General features: G+C 37.1%; 1 protein-coding gene across 1 annotated transcript in view; it reads left to right on the top strand.

Moving 5' to 3' along the window:
- KPNA3 (karyopherin subunit alpha 3) overlaps positions 1–23,022 on the top strand; it is a 51,057-nt gene that overhangs the window by 26,710 nt on the left and 1,325 nt on the right. The window contains exons 3-16 of the mRNA XM_049816050.1: positions 5,978–6,067; positions 6,277–6,306; positions 6,401–6,453; positions 6,539–6,634; positions 8,985–9,070; positions 12,020–12,106; positions 12,508–12,677; positions 13,834–13,878; positions 16,439–16,570; positions 17,737–17,865; positions 19,535–19,639; positions 19,775–19,846; positions 19,946–20,108; positions 21,044–21,138. Of these exons, the coding sequence (XP_049672007.1) occupies positions 5,978–6,067; positions 6,277–6,306; positions 6,401–6,453; positions 6,539–6,634; positions 8,985–9,070; positions 12,020–12,106; positions 12,508–12,677; positions 13,834–13,878; positions 16,439–16,570; positions 17,737–17,865; positions 19,535–19,639; positions 19,775–19,846; positions 19,946–20,108; positions 21,044–21,138 (1,353 nt within the window). The remainder of the gene's footprint in view (positions 1–5,977; positions 6,068–6,276; positions 6,307–6,400; positions 6,454–6,538; positions 6,635–8,984; positions 9,071–12,019; positions 12,107–12,507; positions 12,678–13,833; positions 13,879–16,438; positions 16,571–17,736; positions 17,866–19,534; positions 19,640–19,774; positions 19,847–19,945; positions 20,109–21,043; positions 21,139–23,022) is intronic.

Raw genomic sequence — 23,022 nt, 5'->3', positions numbered from 1 at the left:
TCCCTGTTGATTATGAAGCTTCCCAAGGGAATTGAGACTCTTCAAAGAGTTTTCCCGTGTGTCAAATGCTGAAAAACATGTATAAATTTGTATTTAACACCTTTCACACCTCCATTAGAGTATCCTATTGGCCATGTCCTGTAGTACTACGTGGAATGCAGCATAGAGCTTGATGGACATCCTCTTTGCCTACAAGGATTCTTCTTCTGTTAATCATGTTGCCTTTGAAACTAATTTGCATTGATAAGCATTTTTTTTTTAATCCTGTGGCCACCTTCCAAGAATGTAAACAAGAAGTACTGGGGTCTGCAGGATTTACATATTTACTGTTCATGCAACCTGACATTCCCACTGTCAGTGAAGCACACGATGGATATCTGTCATCAAAAACTCTTAATATATTATCACACTGAACAAGGAAGTGCACTCATGGTATCATTACTGTTGTTTCTAACCATTTGGCATTTTTCCCTGGCTTATATGTCCACATACCTTTTGTTCATATGGAAACCTCTGTAGACTGTTGTAGTGTACCAGAATGTCGACATGCTTACAACCAGCAGTCAGCTGCTGTTTATAAACTTTCAGACTTTATTGTTCATAGCACGCATAGTTCAGGCAGTGGTTGAGGATCTTTCCCTTTGAAGGAGACCTGCTTAGTTTTGTTGGTGACAAGGTCTTACCCTTCATCAGGGATTCCAATTTGATGCTTCTCCTTTTCAAAGGGCTCTCTCACCAGGCTTTGAACAGGACAGCTGTATTCAGGTATGCTCATTTGTCTCCATTTTCACCACAGGAGCCTGCAGAAGAGGCTGGTGCTATGATTTAGGCAAAAACTTTTGAGTTTGTCACAGTGTGACAAAATGCAAACATTTTAAGGTTATGTCAAGCTGCAAATCGTTCTTTTACCTTATGCAGGGGAGTGATTGGTCTAACAAGTTACTTTATACTGTGGTTTAGCTGTCCAAGAATTGGATGCTTTTGCAAATGGACAGAGCTGTTTCAAATAGCCTTAGAGCCACCTTTTAGGACTGGAGTTTAGGACTGGACTTAGGTTCCATGAACACTTTGACTTCATAAGAAATGCTAATAAGAACAGCATTTCCTTAGTAAGAAATTTTTAGTGCTTCTCAATAAGTGCTAGCCTCTTTGCTTCAGGCTGTTGTGGAAGCTCCTCTATATATGTTCTTGACAGTTGTTTTTCAGCCCAACCATCTGCAAACAGCTACAGGAACACTCTTGCTCGCTCTTACTTTCCCTGGCTAAGGTTGTTTTTTCTGGAACCCATTGCACCATATGACTGACAGCCTGAAGATGTTGCCTGCATTTGCAGAAATTCTAGTGTCAACCTGCTGTCAGTTATGTCCTGTGAAGTTCAGCTTGCTCTCTTAAGGAGGGTAGAATATCTTGGCATTAGAATATACATGCTTACTCATACTTACTTTGATTAACATTAGGAAGCGTTCTCTTAGGCATACTCATGTTGCCAAAGGAATTGGGTAGTTGTGTATGCAGGTATAAAAGGCTGTCTAAGGAGCTATTAACTTGCTTGCTGGAACAGGAGAGAACTAGGCTCTTGGTTAGTTCAGTTATGGTATATATTTTGGCCATCTTTAGCATGCAGCTACAAATGGAAGGCTTTTCAGTGTTACCCAGTCTTACCATGCTAAGATTCCTAATTAGTCTGATGCAATTTTGCTCGTGTCAAGACACCCTGTCCCACAATGGAATTTAAACCTAGAATTATGTATGTTTGATGGGCCAGAATTTGAAATGTTGTTCCTTTGTTACCATCTTCACGATTGGTGGTCTCCCAGTGGGATATCTCCATTCCTGATAGCTGCAGAACAGTTGGTTGGAGCTCCATTTTATTTCAGCTCTCAGCATGTTGCTGCCATTAGAACAGTCCTTCAGTGTCTGCTCATTTAGGGATTCATGGGACTCTCTTCCAGGTTAATGGAGTTTTTGTGAGGAGTACTGTTTGGAGATACCCACTGCATCAATGTACATGGACAATTGCTTGAAGGAGAGTGACAAGCTACTGTTCTGTTACTGTTCTTCTGTAATGATGTGTTCATCTACAACCTGTCCTCTTTTCTTCTTTGTCCAAGTCCCTGAAAGATTTCTAGGGAATTGGAAGAACTTTAAAAAAAGTTTTGATTGCCAATTCTGTGGCCACAGGCAGAGAGAATTTGTGCATGCCCCTCTAAATCCTATTCAGGGAAATTATTTCAGCTAATGGTACTTGTATAGAAGTGCGCTCACTGTGAATAAACATGAAGTGTGTATTGAATAATGGTTACAGGCAGGTAGTCTTTCTGAAGTTCTTTGGGTGAAGTGGCATGGAATAATTCAGTATTTTGTCCACTGACGTACTCTAGACTTACTGCCTGGTGTGCGTGGAAGGTGATTTTCCAGCGGTTCGGCTGCTGAAGGCCGTGCAGCTCATTCCTGTTGTTCTGCGAAGATGCTGTTCAGTCACTCACAGTGGGTCTCTCACTTTGTTCCAGCTATATTCTCTGTATTCTGTTGGGGGCTTGGACTAGACTTTTAAAGGTCCCTTCCAACCCAAACCATTCTGTGATTCATCGCTGTATTCTAGCCTCTGCTGTCCTGGTATTTCAGGATGTTTGAAAGAGGATCTCAGGATACATCTTCATTCTTGCTCTCTGGAGTAACTGGATACCATAGCCCTTATATTACACTCTAGTAGAGGCACAACCCTGACAAACACTGATCATTCAGAATGATGTAATTGTGTATGTTGGAGACACACATGTCTATACAGGGATATACGTTCAGTACCACAGTTGTTCCAGTGTGACTTTGCTTTTTGCATCCAAAAACTTCTAGATCTTTCAAGTTAGAAAATGCATGATGTGGTTTCAGCTGTTTCTGGTTAATGTCTTTTTGTGAGGAAAAATATTGAGAGTGGAAATAATGTGCATGATGGTTGTGGCCCACATGTATGTGAATAGCTAATATTATTTCCATTTTAATAATGTGATCTTTCGTTCTGGGTGGATGCCATCTATTTAATGTCAACATAATTAAGATGACTTTGGCCTTATTTAAGTTTCCACTTACAATAGCAGTGAAGTAAATGGCTCTTGCGTACCCTCTGTATTTTGGAGGGATTTCAGTCGAAGCTCTCTGAGGTGCATCCATTCTGTGCCATCGTAGATGCTTCTGTGGGGAGCAGTGTGGAATGGTGGTGTACCAGATTATCTTTCCAAATATGGGGACAGTTCCTTAAGGTCAGAGGATTCAGTGGTGGGTGAATCTGCTAATACAGTGTTGTGAAACACCTAAGTGGGAGAATCTACTGTTTGAGCTCTTAAAAAGTTTTAATTTTTTTACTGACAGAAGAAACCTGAAAATAACAAGTGAGATAATGTGACATTTCCTAATTAGAATTTTCTTTTCAGTAAGTTCAATAAAAAGAGTTTGTTTGCTAAATTCTTAACTATTCTAGGTATTTCATAATTTTTTTAAATCAAAGGATCAGCAAGAGGCCTGCATATAACAGGCTTTTTTATAGAACTTTAAAAGTAAAGATCACCCGTCTTTATTGCAAGATGTTGCAGAACACATAGTTGAGTGCCACTGATACTGAATCATCTGTTTCAGAAACACGTAGATATCACCAGATGAATCAGTGTGGATAACAATTCTTAAACATATTTTAGAAAAACCCTTCAAAGCTCTGTCCTTGAATTTTCTGAGCACGAGATGTAGAAAATCTAGCCACGTATTTTAGGAGAAACAGATTTGGAAAACCCTGCCTTGTACTACAGTAGTTTGTTGCTAATGACAAGGAACTTTACCCTTCTCAGTAGATGATTTAATACAAAACATTTAACTTGCTCCGGCAGACAGTGGTGATGGTTCTGCACTAAGATTCCAATTCCTTCAGTCTGTGCCTTTTCTGAGGACAGGGGATGTCTGCTGGACCAGTGTCTGCCACCCTCATAACTAAACATGTCTCCCTGTACATTTGTGCACGTGTGGACTTGTTCATCACCATGATCTGTGATGATACCTCTGGGTAGAAAGAGGACAGTTGACTGAAGACATCAGGACCTTCCTCCAGCTTCAATCCCTTCTCCCAGTATTGGCTTGTTTTACCATAACAGCACAGCCATTCATCCGAGGCAGGAAGGAACTGCTTCTTTCGCAGGTGGATGTGTGTAGTAGCTGTGCCCTGGGGAGAAAAGTTGACGTGATCGTGGAGATGGCCTCTGGAAACTGGGTCCGGTCCCTGCAGCTGCCAAAGTATAGGCTATGGCTTAGACAAATAGTAGGAAAAGGAATTGTACTTGAGCAAAGCCAGATTCACTGGGGTTGAATGATGTTTGCTCTTTGCTTAAAATGGCAGTGCCAAGTACTTGCTGTGGAAAAAAGAGAAATACGTTATAGGTCTTTGTGGTGAATCCATCTGTCAATGTGTACCTGCATGATGCAGTTTGTCTGGATAACAGTATTTTCACAGCATTTAACTGCCTGCTCGTTTCCATCTCCCTTCTCTCCAAAACCACTTGACAACAAAATACGCTTGGTGCTTGTCTGTGTGGATGTGCTCCAAGTGTGCTGCCGTTACTTTATGGCTCTGGAGAGGCTGCCATAGCTAATCTAGGTGATCTTGTGCACTCTTGAAGGATTTAGCTTCTGTACGTAGACTTGACAAAAATTAAACGGTGCTAAGTTTGTGGAATGTTGTCTTCTGCATTAAAGGGTTATTTAATTCTGGTGCTTGTTTATTGTTTTAGCATTCTCTTATCTGAAAAAATTCTCTATATTGCTTGGGAGCTTTTCAGACTGAAGCTGGAAAAATTGTTTTAAATTCTTTTAAAAATGTCTAAAACGTAAGCAAGTCCCAGAAATTTTGAGTTGCTGTTTTTTCAACATATGAGAAAATAAAATATTGGGGACTCCTTCAAAACATGGTTCTGTTTAGAGGCTTTTTCATACCTTCCAAGCAAGGCATGATATAATACAATCTCTGTAGTCGGTACTGTTTGGTTATCAGATAATTGTTTCAATACTGAAAAGCCTGCCTTTCCTTGCTAGAATAATAGGTTTGTTTTAGGTGTTATAGCTGTTTTTATACCTTTTCAGTGTTTTGCTTCATTAGAGATTGAAATCTTAATGCACTTACTAAACAAAAAAACCAAACTACAAAAATGTGTTCAGATATACATACTGCATTGTCATCTTCCATTGCCCTTTCTATCTTTGGTTGTACCTCTAGACATACCAAGCAAAAGATAAACTCTAAAATTTAGAAAAGACTGCTTTGTACTTTTGGAATAATATTTTTAATACATTTTAAGTTTGTAAAAAACTGCATTTAGATACAGTTACAATTGATTATTTGATTTCTTTCTTTTTAAATTAGGGCTTTAGGTGTTCAAATATTCTAATTAAGCAAGGTAGAAATGTTAAATGGGTACTTTACCACTGAAAAGGTAATTTTTTCTTAATAATTCCTTAAAGGAGCTAAGGATGGAGGGTGCTTTGCTTTAAGTCAGAAATTAGGCTAACAGCATGAGTGGGAAATATTACAAGTGTAAGTATATGGAGCATGCTACTTTACACACAAGATGAAAATACATGTAACCAGGGAACTTCGAAGTACATTTAGTTGAAAACTAATCTTACACTGGAAAATAATTTGTCATATGTGGCTAGCTATTAATGTCATGCAGATCTACATGTATTGTAAATGTCTGCTAGAAAATTGATCCCCAAACTGTAAGTTTTAATTCATTCAAATGTCATGGATTGTCGTAGTTCTGTCTGTGATTAGCAAGCTGCTAGTTTCTTACAGCTGAAATATTGCAAATTCTATTCGCAGTTACAAATGCCTTTAAAAAAAAAGCAATCCTATCTAAACTTTTATTTTGAAAGGGGCCATTATATTGTCACCCTGTACTAATAAGTATTAAGTGTCTTTATTTTTGTCATTTATTTACAGAACAAAAGAGATGAACATCTCTTGAAAAAAAGAAATGTTCCCCAAGAAGAAAGTTTAGAAGATTCTGATGTTGATGCTGACTTCAAAGCAGTAAGTTCCTTGGTTCTGGAATTATTTTTAAAACTTTGGTGGTGTCTCATAACAATGTATTCTGTTTTTACTTTAATGCTGGGAGTTATGCAGTTATTTGAAAGCAAAAGTTATGAACTGATACGCTGTTAAAATTAGTTTGTATTAAATGTTTTAAAATAATATAATTTAGCAACAAAATTACTAAAACTTTTTTTTTTCCTTTCAAGCAAAATGTAACACTAGAAGCTATACTGCAGGTATGTTACATTTAACTTTTTTTTCTATTAGAAGTGCGTGTTCTGTGCATTTTTATTTTTTACTGGGTTTTTTTGTGTTGGTTTTTTTTTTCAGAATGCCACAAGTGACAACCCAGTGATCCAACTGAGTGCTGTCCAAGCTGCAAGGTAAAAATAAATAAAGGCACAGAAATTTATTTCCTACCCATTTTTTCATGATGAAAGTTACTTACTTCTACATTTAATTTCACAGAAAACTCCTATCCAGTGACAGAAATCCACCTATTGATGACTTAATAAAATCAGGAATTTTACCAATTCTGGTAAAATGCCTAGAAAGGGATGATAAGTAAGTATACTTTTATAAATGTTCACCTTTACTGAGAATCTGCTTCCAAAGAAAATCTCATTATTTCAGATGAAACTGAAGATTCATAGCACTATACACTCTGACACAGTGGATCACATTCTATGATGATAAACCATAACTTCTCCAGGAGTATTTATTCTGCCACTGAAATGTCATTTCATTTTTTAGAGCTTGCATGAGCATATCCAACTAATGGAGAAAACCCTACTAAATTTCTCATTGGTTTTGAATATTTTGGACTTTATTGTTAACTGTTTTTAAGAAACCCATCTCAGACTTACTGTGTGTATTTGTGTGAAGGCAGAGAATATGCCTGGGTGTGAACACCACTCTTCCCTTTGCCAGAATACACTTCTTGTCTTTTTATTAAGGTTATTAGCTTAATTTTCTAGCTTTTTTTGTTCTCACTGCAAGATGGGTTCCCTTCTGGCTCTGTGCTGCTTCCTCATGTGAGCATGTTCTCTGTTATGATCCTTAGTTGGAAAACAAGAGGTTCAGTAAAGGAGGTGGAGAACATTGAGCATATAGTTGCAAGAATTTAATGACATGTAAGAAAAATGCTATATTCCACAATCCATGAGCCCCTTATTCAGATAGATAGGGATTAACACATTTGAGGTAGATGTTTTAGCCTATCTCTGGCCTCAGGCAGCCATAAATGTATTTACAGTATTTCCATTTTCAAGGTTGTTTCTGCAGCCACAAGGGCTAGAAACTTCAAAAATGCAAATTGGCATTTTGGGTATAATTTGGTGGTTGCAAAAACATGAAGTGTGAGTAGCTTTGTTTCTAGCTTGTTTAACAAAACAGTTGTTTAGAAGGCAGCTGGCGATAATGTTCAAATCAGGATAACATTTTAAAACGGGTCATGAATGCCTGTCTGCTCTAGAAGCAGACGGCTCAGTGCTGTGAAAGTTCTTTTAATTTTAATTTTCAGTCTAGTTTTTGTATGATTTACCTTTGTAAATGTTTAATAAGCCTTTTGAAATTGAACTCAACATTTTCTTAAGCAGTCTGTTTAATTGTGATAGCTATATAATATTTAGTAGAGGTAAACTCTGCAAAGATTTTGTGTAATGGATTGTTAAAGCTGTTGTCAGTGTTGTAACTGGAAGCTTATCACGAGAGGAAGAAAAGTACCACCAACCTAGAATTAGAATTTTAATGCATTTAATCCTAGAATGTAAAGGTTTATAGATAGCTGCTGACAGGTACTATTGGTATTACAAGTCCTTATTTACACATCTTGGGCCCTCCTATCTAATTCCTTTCCGATCTCACCACCAATAAAACCTTAAAATGCTTTGGGAACTAATGCACAAAAAAACCTCAAAGAAAGCAGGTCCTATGGCTATATATAAAACATAATTGATGAAGACCCAAAAAAGCATGGAAATGAAAAATAGTCACTTAACAATAAATATTCTCTGCTCCTCCCAAAGCATAACCTTACTGTTATGCTAACCACCATAAGCTGTAAACTCTTTTATAGCTTCTAGAACTCTTAACCTTTAGCATTTGCTTGAACAACAGTTTTCATGCAAACCGTCTTACTAAATTGCTGTTGGCATAGACAACAGTTGACAGACATCTTGGAGATGTTCCCCCAGCTTTCATAATATCTGTAACTAATTTTATCTGCATTTAGTAAGTTTTAATACAGGTATTATGCTGTCTTTTGATACTGATGCTAATCTTTCCCCTGTCTGTGATGGAGCAGAAAAACATCTTTATCCTGGTATACCAGCTTACACTTGATCTGGGTTGTAATGTTAGAAGGGCCGAGTTTTTATTAGTTCTGGTCAGACATGGTTAATTTATTGAGGACTACTAAGGGCAGCAAGACAGTTGCACTTTCTTCACTAAATGTGAATGGTGTTTGGATCAGTTGGATGTGAAGAGGTCTCTTACACATTAGAGAGGCATAATTGCATTTTATGATGAGGGGTGCTAGAAATCTTTCATACAGGAGATAATTAGTTGACTAGAGTAGCGGTCAGCATCACTGGTTGTTATGTCCTTCAACAAGTATTACTGCTTTTATTTATTTTTTTTAATTACTTATATGAAGTCAGAATGATGGCTCGTTTACAGAAGGTCATAGAATGTAAAATCTTTTTTTTCTTACACCTTTTCCCCTGAAATGCCCAGGCTTGGAGGTTTTGGGTTTTTGTTTTGTTTGTTTTTTTTTTAAAAAACTTTTAGTCCAGTGGCACTGCTCTAAATGTAGAGTGTCTCAGAGTGGACACAGCTACTAATACTGAAATGAACCATAAAATAATATGCAGATCATGTTTCAACTTATTACTATAAAATTATTTTATTACAGTCCTTCATTACAATTTGAAGCTGCATGGGCATTGACTAACATAGCATCAGGCACTTCTGCACAGACTCAAGCTGTTGTACAGTCTAGTAAGTATTACAGTTTGGTTTTTGGGGGATGGTGGATATTGTGGGTAAAAGGGAAAAGGGGATATTTGGATAACAAATGCCATTTGTTGTCAGAACCATTAAAATAATAAATGCATGTCTGTCCTCTTTCTCAAAAAATTTCTATGTTTGCTCTTAAACATTAATCTGTTTGTCACTAACTGTTCATATTAAGGATCCCAGACCTGATTTTCCCATAAAAAAAGATAGAGAATGACAGATGATATAATGAGTATGACAAAAATGTTAGTCCTTTCTAATTCTTGGGTTGATTTCTGAAATCATGTACCATTAATTCCCCTACGGCTAAAACTTATGTTAAGAAGTAATTCTTTCTATCTCAAAGGTATGTTCATAAATCTTATTAAAGTTTTTAAATACATATAGTTATGTAAGGTTTCCCATTTAAATACAGAATTAAGAAAATTGCCATCCTTTCCCTGACCATATGATTAGCATCTCCTGTGTACACTGAATTTGTTGTGCGGCCTTTGTTTCTTGCTTAACCAGCCAGTGAGACTTCCATTATGAAAAGAGATAGGAAATAAACTCTAAAGTTAATTGAAGATAAATTATTCAAATTATTTTTTCAGGATTATATATATATCTTTTATGTATCAGCACACTTATCTTAAAACAATCACCTTTATGGTAAATACAACATTTTGTCATTAAACAGGAGACTATAGATAAGCAAATATATAATAAATCGTCTTGTCTTCTTCGTATTCAGTGTTTTTATATGGGAAAATGGTGACTTAATTATTTGATTTCTTTTTTTTTAAGCATATGAACCTGCCTTTCAAATCAAAATGCTGTTTTGTACGTTTAAATAGCTAATAAAATATCTCACCAATTTTTAGATTCTATATTGTTAAGATATTGGAACAATAGGAATAAGAATGCTTATCAAAATGAGCTTTGGATAAAAATCCAAAGCCTTTAAAAAAAAAAAAAATCAACATCTTGAATTTGTTTCAAAAAATCCTCATGCGATTTGGGCACCTCTGTTTTTAGACTGCTTTTCTGGTGTCTACGTATCTTTGGAAATCTGTTCCCAAGTTTTTTCATCCTTCCCAACTTGTTCATTGGTTAGTCATTGTTTTCTTCCTTTTTCAAGTCCCACAGTGTTATCATATTTGAATTAATAAATCTAATGAAAAGGCTGTTTATAGTATTAGCTTTGCAGAGAAGAATCTAGAAAAAATCTTAAAGTAAGAATTAAAATTAGAATGAAAGTATGTACAGCACAGCCAAAAAAGCATTGCTGTTACCTGAACAATTACTAGAAGTTCAGGCTGGGATATGTCTCTTCCAAAATCTGTTCAGCTAATGCTTGAAAAGAAGAAAATGTGATAAAATTACTTCAAAGAAGCAAAAAGCATTTTCCAAGCTTTACTCCTGAAGAGAAAATGGAAGAAGTTTAGTCTAGAAGCCTTGCTGTTTTGGCTGGGAGATGACTAAGGGAAAACAGCCTCCCAACTCTATTCCCTTTAGATAAGGGAAACAAAGCGGTAGGCCCTCGCAGCTGTAGAAGAGGCTGGTGCAGCCTAAATACAAAAGAAGGCCTCCTGCAATCAACAGAGACAGATGGCAGTTGGAAGGCCCAGCAAAAAGGGGAAGTACTATATTCGCAGAATAGATCTTGGCAGGAGCCAGTTTGGAGCAGAAATAATTAATTTTTTGGGAGCAGTAGATCAGATAACCTGCAACTCATGCTTTCTCAAACTGTCCTGCCTGAGTTATGAAATAATTTCATTCCTGCTTTTGAATGCATACCCGGATTGCAATCTAATATAAACTGTGTACTTGACCTCTCTGAAATATGTTGAACACACATATGGCTGAAGTGTAATCTCAGTAATCACTGAGAATGAAGCGTGGATATTCCACCCGAGCTAATGGAAGTGGGATGATTGTTACAAGAACAGAGAGAGTGTTCTTAAGCAACAGTATGTTGCTGTCCCACCTAACTTGTCAGTTATAGGCAATTGCTGAATTACTCATCTAGGCTGGGGAAGGAATTTTAGGTTGTCTTTATTCTTCATTGCTCTATTTTTCAGGAAAACACATCAAAGGTTTTTGGCTCATTATCACATGTTACATTATCAACAGAATATTGATTCACAGTTGGTTACAAATTGTGTTGCAATTTTTTTTTAATTTCTGAAGCAATTTCTGCAGGAAAGAATATTCTTTCCTTCAACAGTATATAAATTGATCTATTTTACTTTGCTCGGACTATAGAACAAGTATGATCACATATAGATTTAAAAAATTTCTTGCAAGAATTACTGTCTTTCAAACAGTATGGGTTGTCTGAAGGGAAGTAACACATGGGAATAGTAGAGGGAGAGCAGATAGCTCTGTTAAATGTATTTAATTCAGCAGAGACGGCTATCTAAAATCAGTACCACTTCCTTAATCTGTTATGTTGCCTGCGTTATATAAGAGCAAATTAAAACGTGTCTTAGGGCTGGCAGATGGATGTAAATCTTCACTGCGTATGGAAACTAACTATAACCACCTCTTGGGAGGAAGCTATTTTCTTGAAGTCAAGATTTGAAGCACGTTTGCACAAGCAGGCATGTCGTTCTGCTAGGTATGTATTGTGATCTTGGATAACTGGAAAATCTGAATTACCAGGACATGAAACCTACCACCTACATACTTGAGGCTCTTGCATATCACTTTGAGAAATATGGAAAAAGGTTTAAAAGTGGGGAACATTGTTGTTTAATAGGTGCTTGTTCTCAAGTCTATTTTTTCCCCTCTCTAGATACATATAGAAATCTTAACTGAGGTTTTGTGTGTTCTTCATAACAGAAACATGTATAAGGCATGGTAGAGAAAGTGTTTTGTATTAATCAATGAAACTATTGTGCATATACCATGTCCAGTAAAAACAAATCCGATCTTTGCATTCTGCAGATGCAGTACCCCTCTTCTTGAGACTACTTCATTCACCACACCAGAATGTTTGTGAGCAAGCGGTCTGGGCTCTGGGAAATATTATAGGTAACTCTTGTTGTTATAATGATTTGAATTCAGGGAGCGAGTGTTTCATTTTAGAATTTGACTTTTTGAACATTGGCATTATCATATGAGACTATGTTTCCTCTAAATTCTGTGGCTTGTTATAATTTTTCATGTGGCCAGAATTACATATGTTCTTCCTATTTTTTTTTTCCTAAAGAATAGTATTACTTGCTACACGAAACATTAACAGGATAAATTTTATGTCTTGTCAAATATACATACATGTTTGTACGTATGTATATTTAATTGAACACGACATTTTAGTAGTAGACTATTGGTGAGGAAACATAGAATTTCAGTATCCCAACATGTCATTGCATACATTTCAAGATTTTCCATTTTTAATGTAATTTCTTTTACAACAATTTTCATTTCTGTAGGTGATGGTCCTCAGTGTAGAGATTATGTCATATCACTGGGAGTTGTCAAACCTCTTCTGTCCTTCATCAATCCCTCCATTCCCATCACCTTCCTTCGGAACGTCACATGGGTCATTGTAAATCTCTGCAGGAATAAGGACCCCCCACCGCCTATGGAGACAGTTCAGGAGGTAAATAAAGAATTATGAGACAGATCATTTTTTATACTCTGGGCTAGAGGCCAAATGTTTTACGTTGTCATACTATGAATTTATGCATGTTTTTTGCCACTGTCTTGTGCCACTTAACAGTTGTTAAATGAAGTAATTTGACCAATTTGATGCTTCTTACTAAGGCTGTAATAAAGGTATTTGTAACATCTGAAACTGAGTAAGACTAAAGACTGATGAGCTGTATATTAAAATGGACGCAACAAAAAATTAACGTACTAGAAAGTGTTAACATACTCGGCATGTCATGTTTTTATCAAAAAAAGGCTACAAACATGATTCTGTATATATAAGTATTCAAATGTAATTATTTTCAGTAAGAGGAAATGTAAGTAAACTAGTGAATGTAGAGTAGTTTGTGCTTTGACTAGCTGTGAACATGCAGTCAATGTCAAGTCCCCACTTGAGAAGGGAGGCATCTGAAAACCGTTTTAAACTGGTGAACAGAGCAAATGCGGTGTTTATAGAGTAGGCACAGCTAGTAAAGTGATGATAGTTGGCTAGAACTGTAGTTGTAAGGAACGTAAAGTAATTCATTTTAAGATAAATTCCAAAGTGTAGGTACAGTTTTTGAAGCCATGTGAAGCGTAATATTGTTAGCAACTAAACTAATGAAATTTTAAAAACAAAGCAGAGAACAGGGAAACTTCTACAAGTAATAATTTACCAAATAAAACTCCCTGTTCTAAGCATTCTTATGGCTCAGTTTTATATTTTCTTCATATGTGAATACAAAAATAAAATTTTATTTTAATCCAAGAGGGGTTTATATATTGATATTAGGCTAATGATTTTTATTTTACTGTGTGGTAACAAAGCTTTCAAAATAGGAGGCAGATGTCTTATCTCTGTTGTTTGCTTGTCTTCCCTCAAAATATAGTCTACTCTCTGTGTGTCTTTGAAATACAGTACAGTCTTATATTTTTACAAATTAGTATTAAATATAATGTATATATGTATTTTTGTACATACTTTGAGGGAATGACCAGCTGTTGGGAAGTGTGTGAATGCAATATGCTAATGCAGTCTCAGGCTAAGCTGTGCGACTGCAGTACTTGGATTCATGATTGTACAGCCGATTTTATTCTACTCTAATGACTGATGAACTTCTTTTCAGATTTTGCCAGCATTGTGTGTTCTCATTTACCATACAGATATAAATGTAAGTAATTTCTGAAGTTTTAGATATTTACATTCTTTTTTTTCTTTAGAAGATGCTGCAAGATTGTGGCAAACTTGTTTTTGTGTGTTAATTCATGTATAATTAAGTAGTTAATATGAAGACTAATATAATTGTAGTCATTCAGAGCATGAAAAAGAAAGTGCAAATACCATTTCCAAAATACCTTTTCTAAAAGTTTTTTTTATCCTTTACATTAGACACTACATTTTAAAAAATTGTATTTTGTGGAATTGAGAACTAGAAATTTAAAGTGCCAGCTTTACCATCAGCTTCACTTTAATTCTGCCCCAATTTATAATTTTGCATAGATGATATGTAATGCATGTGTAGAAAAAAATATATATAATTCTACGTATCAGTCCAATCAAATATTGTAATCCTATGGGTAAATCTGACTTTTGTAATCCGTTGGGTGCCTGACTTTGCAACCTGTTTAACTAAGGAAATCACGTATGAAAATACACTTGAATAAACAGGAATAAACTATTGTTTTGTGGCACCTTTGACAACTTTCCTTCAGGTTTTTAATATTAAACCTTCAGTACTTCCCGCATTCCTGATCCATGGGTTTACATCTATTTTCTGAGTAAAGTCCTAGAGGGGTGTACTTAGCTCCTTAAATCTTATGTTGGGACTTCAGGAGCAAAGATCTGTGTAACTAAGGGATACTGAGCTGCTCTTCTCCTCCTCCTCCTCCTGTCAGGGCTTTGTAATGTCTTTGACTCTTGCTCCCTGTAGTGATCCTTCAATTTAGGGAAGCAGAAATTGAATTCTTGTGGTGGGTCTGGGGATGGAGCATAAGATTGGTGGAGCTGTCTTTCGTTACTTGCACACTGTGGTAGTGGTGTTTCTGCTGCTCTTTTAATGGTGAAGTGGGTTTGGCTCCACAAAATATTTGCAAACAGTTTAATCTGGGATTTTGCCAGGGTTTTCCCAGTGTAATGTGGGTGGGAGACAGCACATGGTGACTTTCCAATTTGTAATTTGGACAAACCTGAACGGAAATTCATAGCAAAACCAAACATACTTCTAACCTATCGGCTTTTTTTCCCCTGCCAAATTTGAAAGCTTTTGCAAGCAATGATTGTGCAAGAACTTCTTGAAGTAGATATGAGACTATGTGATGCCAGGTTTTGACTGATCTCAATTAGGGTGCCCGTCTTTTTGATCCTGAGAGTCAGGTGCTAGTTTGGAGGTACCAGTCTGGTCCCAGCCTCTCTGTACTGGAGCAGCAAACCTATGTTTGGAGATGAGTCAGTGATGCAGGTAGGTCAGCCAACAGTCCTGTGAGCGCTTCTGGCGGCTGCTGCTCTGGTCACCAACAGGGCTGTGGGGCAGCAAACTGGTGAGGCACCATCTCTCACTGCTTCTGCTGCGATACTGGCTCCACTGCAGCACGTTCTGCTGTCCCTGTGGCATTAGCAGGTGAGGGCAGCAGCAGGCTGTGTCAAGAAAGCATTAGGTCTGTGCTGTCTGGTCCCTGGAGCTGGGTGGAAGCAGCCTGTGGGTCAGGACTTTAAAGTCCTTCCTGTGTTTCAGTACTGTAGTATTTAGCTGTCTTGATAGATGGAAATTTTAAACGGGTATCTGTTGTAAAAGTAGAGTAGATCTAGGTACCTCAACAGATGATGTCCTCAGTGGGGTCCAGATTTCTCTTCCTGCAGTTCCTAACATCATCTCTACGTGATGCGATATCCCTCTTTCTGCTGGCTTTGTTTCTGCTTCAGATACTACCTTTCAATGACTGTAACTTTTGTACCTTTCTTTTTTTTTGAGGGCTCTCAAATCACCCTTATCAAGGCATCAGTGACTTAGCCTTTATTTTCTTTAAGATACTAAGATTGCCCTGCATGGTAGTAATTTTTCTGTGGGTTTTTGCTTTGCTTGAACAGTTGCCACCTTACAATAGTTGCTAGTCCTTTAGTTGGTAGAGGAACTCCTTTCCTTTGCTGTGGATTTTTAATCTCAATATGAAGGCAGAAAAAGGCATACATCCAGAATAGTTTGCAGTTTCACTTTGGAACTGCACTATGGATCAGAAATGCCAAGGTGTAGATAGATTAGAGACTAAGGGAATTTACATAGTCTATAATCAAAAGATAGCACAGCTAACAAATTATAGCAGTGCTAGAAGGCTGGGTTGGTATTTTCTTCAGAAAGTTACTAGCACAACTACTTATCTGAGCTGGTTGTCTATCTTTGAAATACAAATCAAGCCTAACAGTTTACCTTTGAGAGATGATGTATGCTGTCACTTTATGCACCAAAATGTGGTATTTAATTTAAAAAAAAATTGGGAGAGGACATATAGAAATTATGGAACAAATGGCCCTGTTTTTCATAGTTGTACATAATAATCTAAGATTTTACTAATTGGGTCTTGTCATAATCATGTTTGAGTTTTTCCTGTAACTAAATTGCATGCTCTTCCCTCCCCCACCCCCACCCCCAAACATGTGGAATGTTGATCACTAAATTAAGCCTCCATTATATGGATTTTACTGTTCAATGTGTAAATCATGTTCTTTCCAATTTGTAGATTCTTGTGGACACTGTTTGGGCTTTGTCCTACTTAACAGACGGTGGAAACGAACAGATACAAATGGTGATTGATTCAGGAGTTGTACCTTTTCTAGTTCCCCTTCTGAGTCACCAGGAGGTTAAAGTTCAAGTAAGTCTGGTTCAGTTGCTATTGAATAGTCCTTTGTAAGCTATTTTTTAAAAAAAGTGGGTTAGAGTATTTATTAGTGGAGTACCGAGATGAGCATTTATAGCTACGTTTGTTGCAGGTAAAACCGAACAAAAAATGTTACCTACCCTGGGGAAAAAAGATCATTAAAATGAAAGAAAACTCAAACAAAACAGTTCTACTGTAGGTTTAAGTAAAGTGACAGGTTAAACATTAACTTCCATTGTATGATTACCAGGGCTGACTTCCTTTTGTAGTCCTAAAATACTTAATGACAACAGATTTTACATTTTTCAGAATTCAAGTTATATGTGCTCTTTACTGTTGCTCCATACATGGTTGTGCATATTCTGTCTGAATGGCTCATGGAAATCAATATTTGGGGACCTTTTGAATGTTAAAATATTTGCAGTTGCTGAGTCCTTTTAGTAATTTTCTAATTAGCTACAAAAGGTAGGTTAACTGAGCTTGTTTGATTAACTTCAAAGACAAAGGGAATCTGGAAGTTAGTTAATGTATGCTTGGTTTTTATGAACCAACTGTTGTAATTGGGAGCTTTTTTACATATCGGTGCATGTGTCGTGTTTGTTTAGTTTGTACTTTGGATGAGATGTGGTTGTCTTGAAATTTGTCAGACCAGTTCACTTGATGAAAAGGAGTGCCTCCAGTATTCTGTCACTTGTAGAGCATTTACTAACCAATACATAAAGTCCATTTCTGAAAGTCAACTGAGAGTCAGTAAGAAGAAAAGTAGTTGTGAGTTTTTTAATTCTGTAGTGGAGAGCCAAATGGAGAAGTAAGCAACCTTGGCAGACATAGTCAAAGCCTAGAAACAGTTAATGTAATTCCAACTTGGATTAGATACATGATGAATTAACTTTTCTATTGTTTCAATATTCTTGTAATTTCTAATCTTTACACTTTTTGAGTTGAGCTGCAGTGCATCTATTCAGTAAAATGCTGTACTGTGTGTTTCTCTTGTGATGAAACTACCCATTTTTATGATGTAGCTCAGAGGATGAAGTGCTAAATTGTATTTTGCAAAGTGTTTTTATAAAGAGACGTCTTTAAATGAGCTTTGTTTTAGCATAAGTAACAGCAATGTCTTTAACATGCAATTTTTTTTCCTTCTCTCTTTGGATATTCAGACAGCAGCACTGAGAGCAGTAGGCAACATAGTAACTGGTACAGACGAACAGACGCAAGTTGTTCTCAATTGTGATGTTTTGTCTTATTTCCCAAATCTCCTGACGCATCCAAAAGAGAAGATAAACAAGGTATGATTTGTTTCTTCCTAACTTAATCTTTTTGTTTAAGAAATAAAACAGTAGTCTGTAGAATACTACAGAAGAATTTCTTACAGCCATTATTTCCAGCATGCGACCAATTTTGTATAAAGACACAGCCTTTGAGGCTTGGTGCTTAATTAGGGCTAAAGCCAAACAGCCATAGTGAGGATCCATGCATTGGTGCTGATGTCTAGTGCTTTTTGGGAGGACTGATGGTTTTTGCTTTGGAGTGTGATACTACTTTTTTCATTTTCGATGTGAGTAACTGGCTAACTTGTATTATAGTTTTTCATAACTAAAGAGCATTACTTTTGGTTGAGTCCAGTGAGTGGACTGATCCAGTTTTTCCACTCCACCTTTTCATAGTGGAGTTTGTTCTCTTGTCCATCTTCACCTTCAAGGAAGTAGGGAGTACCACTGTCCTTTTCTGAAAACTGTCCCTGCATTTCCTCTCCTTCCTTTTGGCAGAGGTAACTTTGCTGCTGCAAGGACTGGATGGAATAGGGAGAGTTTGATGAAAGTAAGTCATCAGTGCCCTCCTTTCCAGAGCTGTAGTTCGTGTTATTTGCGGAGTTTTTTTTTAATCATTGTGCCATCTTCCACTGCAGAAATGGGGCTGGCTGAGGAGGAAGCTTATATGATTCCCCCATGTAGTATACCATTGAGGGGAAAACTATTTGTGAGGAAACTCTGTTTCTTCAGGCCCTGTAAACTGTCAAGAGCTCTGTAGGAAGTTATCTGACAGTTCAAACTACTGTGATTTGTTTCTGCCTGCCCTTCTAGCTCTCACAAAAGAATGATGAAGAGCTTATTTTTGTATAAAGAGAGTCTAGAAATGCCTTGTTTTAAGTGTATGTTGTGAGGGGCAAATACAAATAAAAGCAAGATACACATCCCTGAAAAATGAAACCCGTTTTTTTTTCTGCAGTACTTCATAAACGGCTGCTTGCCACATCTGTTTGTCTTTTACTTAAGATTGGAGCCTTTGTAAGATGTTCTGGATTTCCTTGACAAGTATCCCCCTTTGTAACCTGGAATTTGTAACTGGCATTAGCTAGATGTTAGCTATGTCGATGAACCACCTGAAGGAAGTAACTGCTGAGGAAAGTCTCAGGATTGAGAGTCCTGTCTGATACTTGAATGAGCTTTGTGAGCTCCACTTCATGTTTCAGGAAGAAAATGGGAGCTGGAGTTGGTCTTCCTTGTATCAGCACAGAAAGCTACTATTGAGCTGTCAGTAGTACGATTGCAGGATAAGTCCTTTTTAATATGAGGTTCTACCAGTTTTCCTGTTTTCTTTGCAAAACTGATGGAAAGTTTAAAACATGGCTGTGACTCCAGCATCACAAAGTGGATGTAAAGTTTAGGTCAGTATTGCTCCTGACGTATGGAGACACTCCTTGTCTAAGTAATAATCTGGCCCTATGAATTCATGATATCAATTTTACATTGATCTCCTGCATGTTTAGCTTTCACAGTGCAATAAAAGTTTGTGTGGTAGAAGTGCTACTGGGGAAGAAACCTGGAGGCTCTGTTTAGTGATTGGTCATGATATGATTTTAGGGTTTGAGTTTGTTTTGTTTAGTTTGGTTGGGTTTTTTTCATCTGTTGACTAGTTTTTAAAAGGGTTTTGCTTTTTTGTTTTGTCCAATTGTAGGAAGCAGTTTGGTTCCTTTCCAATATCACAGCAGGAAACCAGCAACAAGTTCAGGCTGTAATAGATGCTGGGCTAATCCCTATGATCATACACCAGCTGGCTAAGGTCAGTCAAACTATCAGCTATGCAAGTTGTCATCCTCTTTTTATAAATCTGACACGAGGAGTCTGTGATTTTTAATAATAAGCTTGACAGATGTTTCAATGCTGATTTTAATGAGCTATTAATCTTGTTTTTCAGGGGGACTTTGGAACACAAAAGGAAGCTGCTTGGGCAATTAGCAATTTGACAATAAGTGGGAGAAAAGATCAGGTATGTATAGTGGCATTTCAGACTGTCACTAAAATGTTGCACATGCAGTCATTTGTAAGAAGCACAATGTTGAAAGCACTTTTTTTTTTAATTATTTAGGTTGAATACCTTGTACAGCAAAATGTAATCCCACCATTCTGCAATCTACTCTCAGTAAAGGATTCTCAAGTGGTACAGGTGGTGCTGGATGGTCTGAAAAACATCCTGATAATGGCTGGTGATGAGGCTAGCACAATAGCTGAAATTATAGAAGAGTGTGGAGGTAAGAGCTTATTAGGCTTTTAAAAAAATTAATTTGCTGGATGTTATTCTGTGTTCCCCTTGCTGCTGTTGATATTTACTACAGCATTTTTTTACCATGGGCTATCTGAATAGGCAAGTGAGACTTTTGTAATGAGAGAAATGACTTTTTTCTGTTTAGTTCAGTATAGAGATAGTCATGTTGGAGGCAGTTGTTGAAAAAGCTTTCTGTAGCTTAGGTATTTTTTAGGTTTAAATAAGAATTGTGCTTCATTTGATTATTGCATATACTTTGTTCTGTGGTAGAACACACAATTCTTTCTTTAGTTTATTGCCTTGGAAGCAGTTGTTAGGATCCTAATTTCATTACAGACCAAAGCAGGACAAGGAGTCTTTTGGATATTGTAATCCAAGTTTTAACACATGCTAATTAATGTATTATAGTAAGATATCAGTAAAGGGGTGTTGAAGAATGTACTACACTGGAAGTTTTTCCTTGTATTATTCCCTGTGAAGTTTGAGAATGGGACTGGTGTTTTAAGCTGCTCTTGGTGTGAGGCTTTGTTGCCTTTTTGTTTTAAACTCGTATGCAACACACAAATGTAGCCTCTTCCTTTTGGTGATATACAGAAAGCACAATGACTGAAACAAAAGCTATGAAGTAGACGGAAGTCGTTGTAAAAAAAAATTAAATAGTGTTTTATCTGAAAAGAGAGAAGATTCCATTATCCCTTGTTCATAAAATGGGATATTCCATGGCCTGCAAAGGTTCACAAACTACTTCTCTTTCCTCCAGGAGGCCAAGATAGCTACTGTGTAGGTAATATTTGAAAATTGAGCTACATCTTTTCTAGTGTGTTTCAGTAGTAATGTTTCATAATTTTTCTTAGTTTTTTCAAAGTAGTCGGTAACTGCAGGTTAAACTTCTAAAACTCTTCTTCATTTTCTTTTCTTCAGGGTTAGAGAAAATCGAAGCCTTGCAACAGCATGAGAATGAAGACATTTATAAACTAGCATTTGAAATCATAGATCAGTATTTCTCTGGTGATGATGTAAGTATGCTAAAGATTGAAGAGTACATGTGCTGTGCTGTTAGCTTAGTAAGTACATTGTCATTGTTCCTCAGTTCCAATTGTCATGAACGTAGGTTATCTGGGAAGTTGGTTTTCCTGCTCCTTTGTCAGTATAGCTTCCTTTAATTGAAAGTCTTTGAAGAGTTTCTCAATACCAAGAATTTTCTTTAGCAACATCAAGATGACTGCTGTGGTTTTGCCTAATAAATTGATTGACGCTGACCTAATTTTGTCACACTGACATGTAAATTGACATGCAATTACTTGTGATTAGAATCTAAACAGTTGTCTGGCTCTCCTTTTTCTTACTTTCTCATACATCAGTCTTTGGAGGGGGGCAGTGGGTCCTTACTTGGAGTTAGATTACTGTATTTCAGCTCTGTAATTGCTCAGTCTGGATTCTGCATTCAAAAGAGTCATCAAAACATCAAAACTGTTAACACTTTCTGCAACTGATTGATCTAGACCATCTGATACTTTGTTGCACCCTGATTAGGTATTTTGACCCCTTTGTTTCTAGCTCTTTCTGCTACTAGCTGCTTGTGAGTGCCTCAAGCATTTCAACAAGCAATTTGAAGACAAATAATAATTATCTTTTCTAGGCCATTCAGGGTGTCTGTAGTTCTGCAGCCTAGCAGAAATATGTCTTCAGTTCTTCTCTTAAATTGAACTCTCCAGATACCAGTTCTAACTTTAGGACTCATTAATTTTCAATTCATGGGGCCATCTTGTGATTGTGAAGTTAGTCACCAGAAGTTAAGATATGTGAAAAGTTCCCTATGCTTTTAATGATTCGGTGAGCACTGTCTAATAGTCTCCATAAGTGCTCTGAGACTTCAGTAGCTATCTGTTGGTGTGGGTGGAAAAATATCCCTTTTGAGGTTAGTACTCCCTTTGGTGCATTTACTTTTTACATAAACTCAGGCAATTTAATCTATGCCTGACTTGCTAAATTTACCTCCTTTACTTGGGAGCAAGACTTTAGATTATTGTTTCTACTGTTACCATGTTTTCTGGGGCTTCTGAAACTTGAAATTGTAGAAATTCTGTCATTGGGAGATAGGAGTTAAAACATAGAACCAGACAAATTTTCAGGCAGTAACTGTAAGTAGGAAAATAACCCTTGTCATTTGAGGACTGGTGAAGAAAAAAAGCAGGGGAGGGCGGGGAGGCATGGGGAATAAATCCAAATTGCCCTAGAGAGACAAGAGACTGGTTATGTTAGTCTGCTTGGCAGTGTTAAGATTGGCTGTCTAGGAGTATCATGCCTTCTGTTGCTCCAGGATCTTCTGTATTCTCATGAGATGTTGGTGGCTGCTAGATACCCTTTTATTGTTAATCCCATCTGCTCCTTTGCTAAGCCCTGTAAAGTGCACAGGCATGTACTTCATGACCAGCCCTAATGGCTTCCTGACTTTATTGTCTTAAAGACATGTGAACTTAGGTAACATTACTTTGTAGTACCCCTGCAGAAGGCAGAAGTGCTAATTTATCAACTCACAAACATTTGGCAAAGCGTTCTGAAACTGGATTTGATCTTCATTTGGGCATGACGTGCCCCACTCTTCCTCCTGCAGATTGTTGCTATCACCAAAGGCCTTAATCTCTTCCTGCAATTTAGGTATTGTCACCCAAAGTAAAGAGAAACAAAGATTTTTAGGTGACTCAGTTCTGACATCTGCACTGCTCCAAGGCCAGATGTGAGAAAGCTTTTTAGACCCCACACATGAGGGCTCTTACCTGCTTCAGAATGACACATGGTTTGAAACAAGGCATATGGTTCCTTCAGCCTGTTTTGTAGAGGTGGCATGTTCAGAGAATAGATGCAGTGGGTAATTTGGAGGAGGTTTTAAGTTCTGCATA

This window comes from Accipiter gentilis, chromosome 13, assembly GCF_929443795.1.
Source record: "Accipiter gentilis chromosome 13, bAccGen1.1, whole genome shotgun sequence".
Lineage (NCBI taxonomy): Eukaryota > Metazoa > Chordata > Aves > Accipitriformes > Accipitridae > Astur > Astur gentilis.
This window is presented reverse-complemented; position numbering and strand designations above follow the sequence as displayed.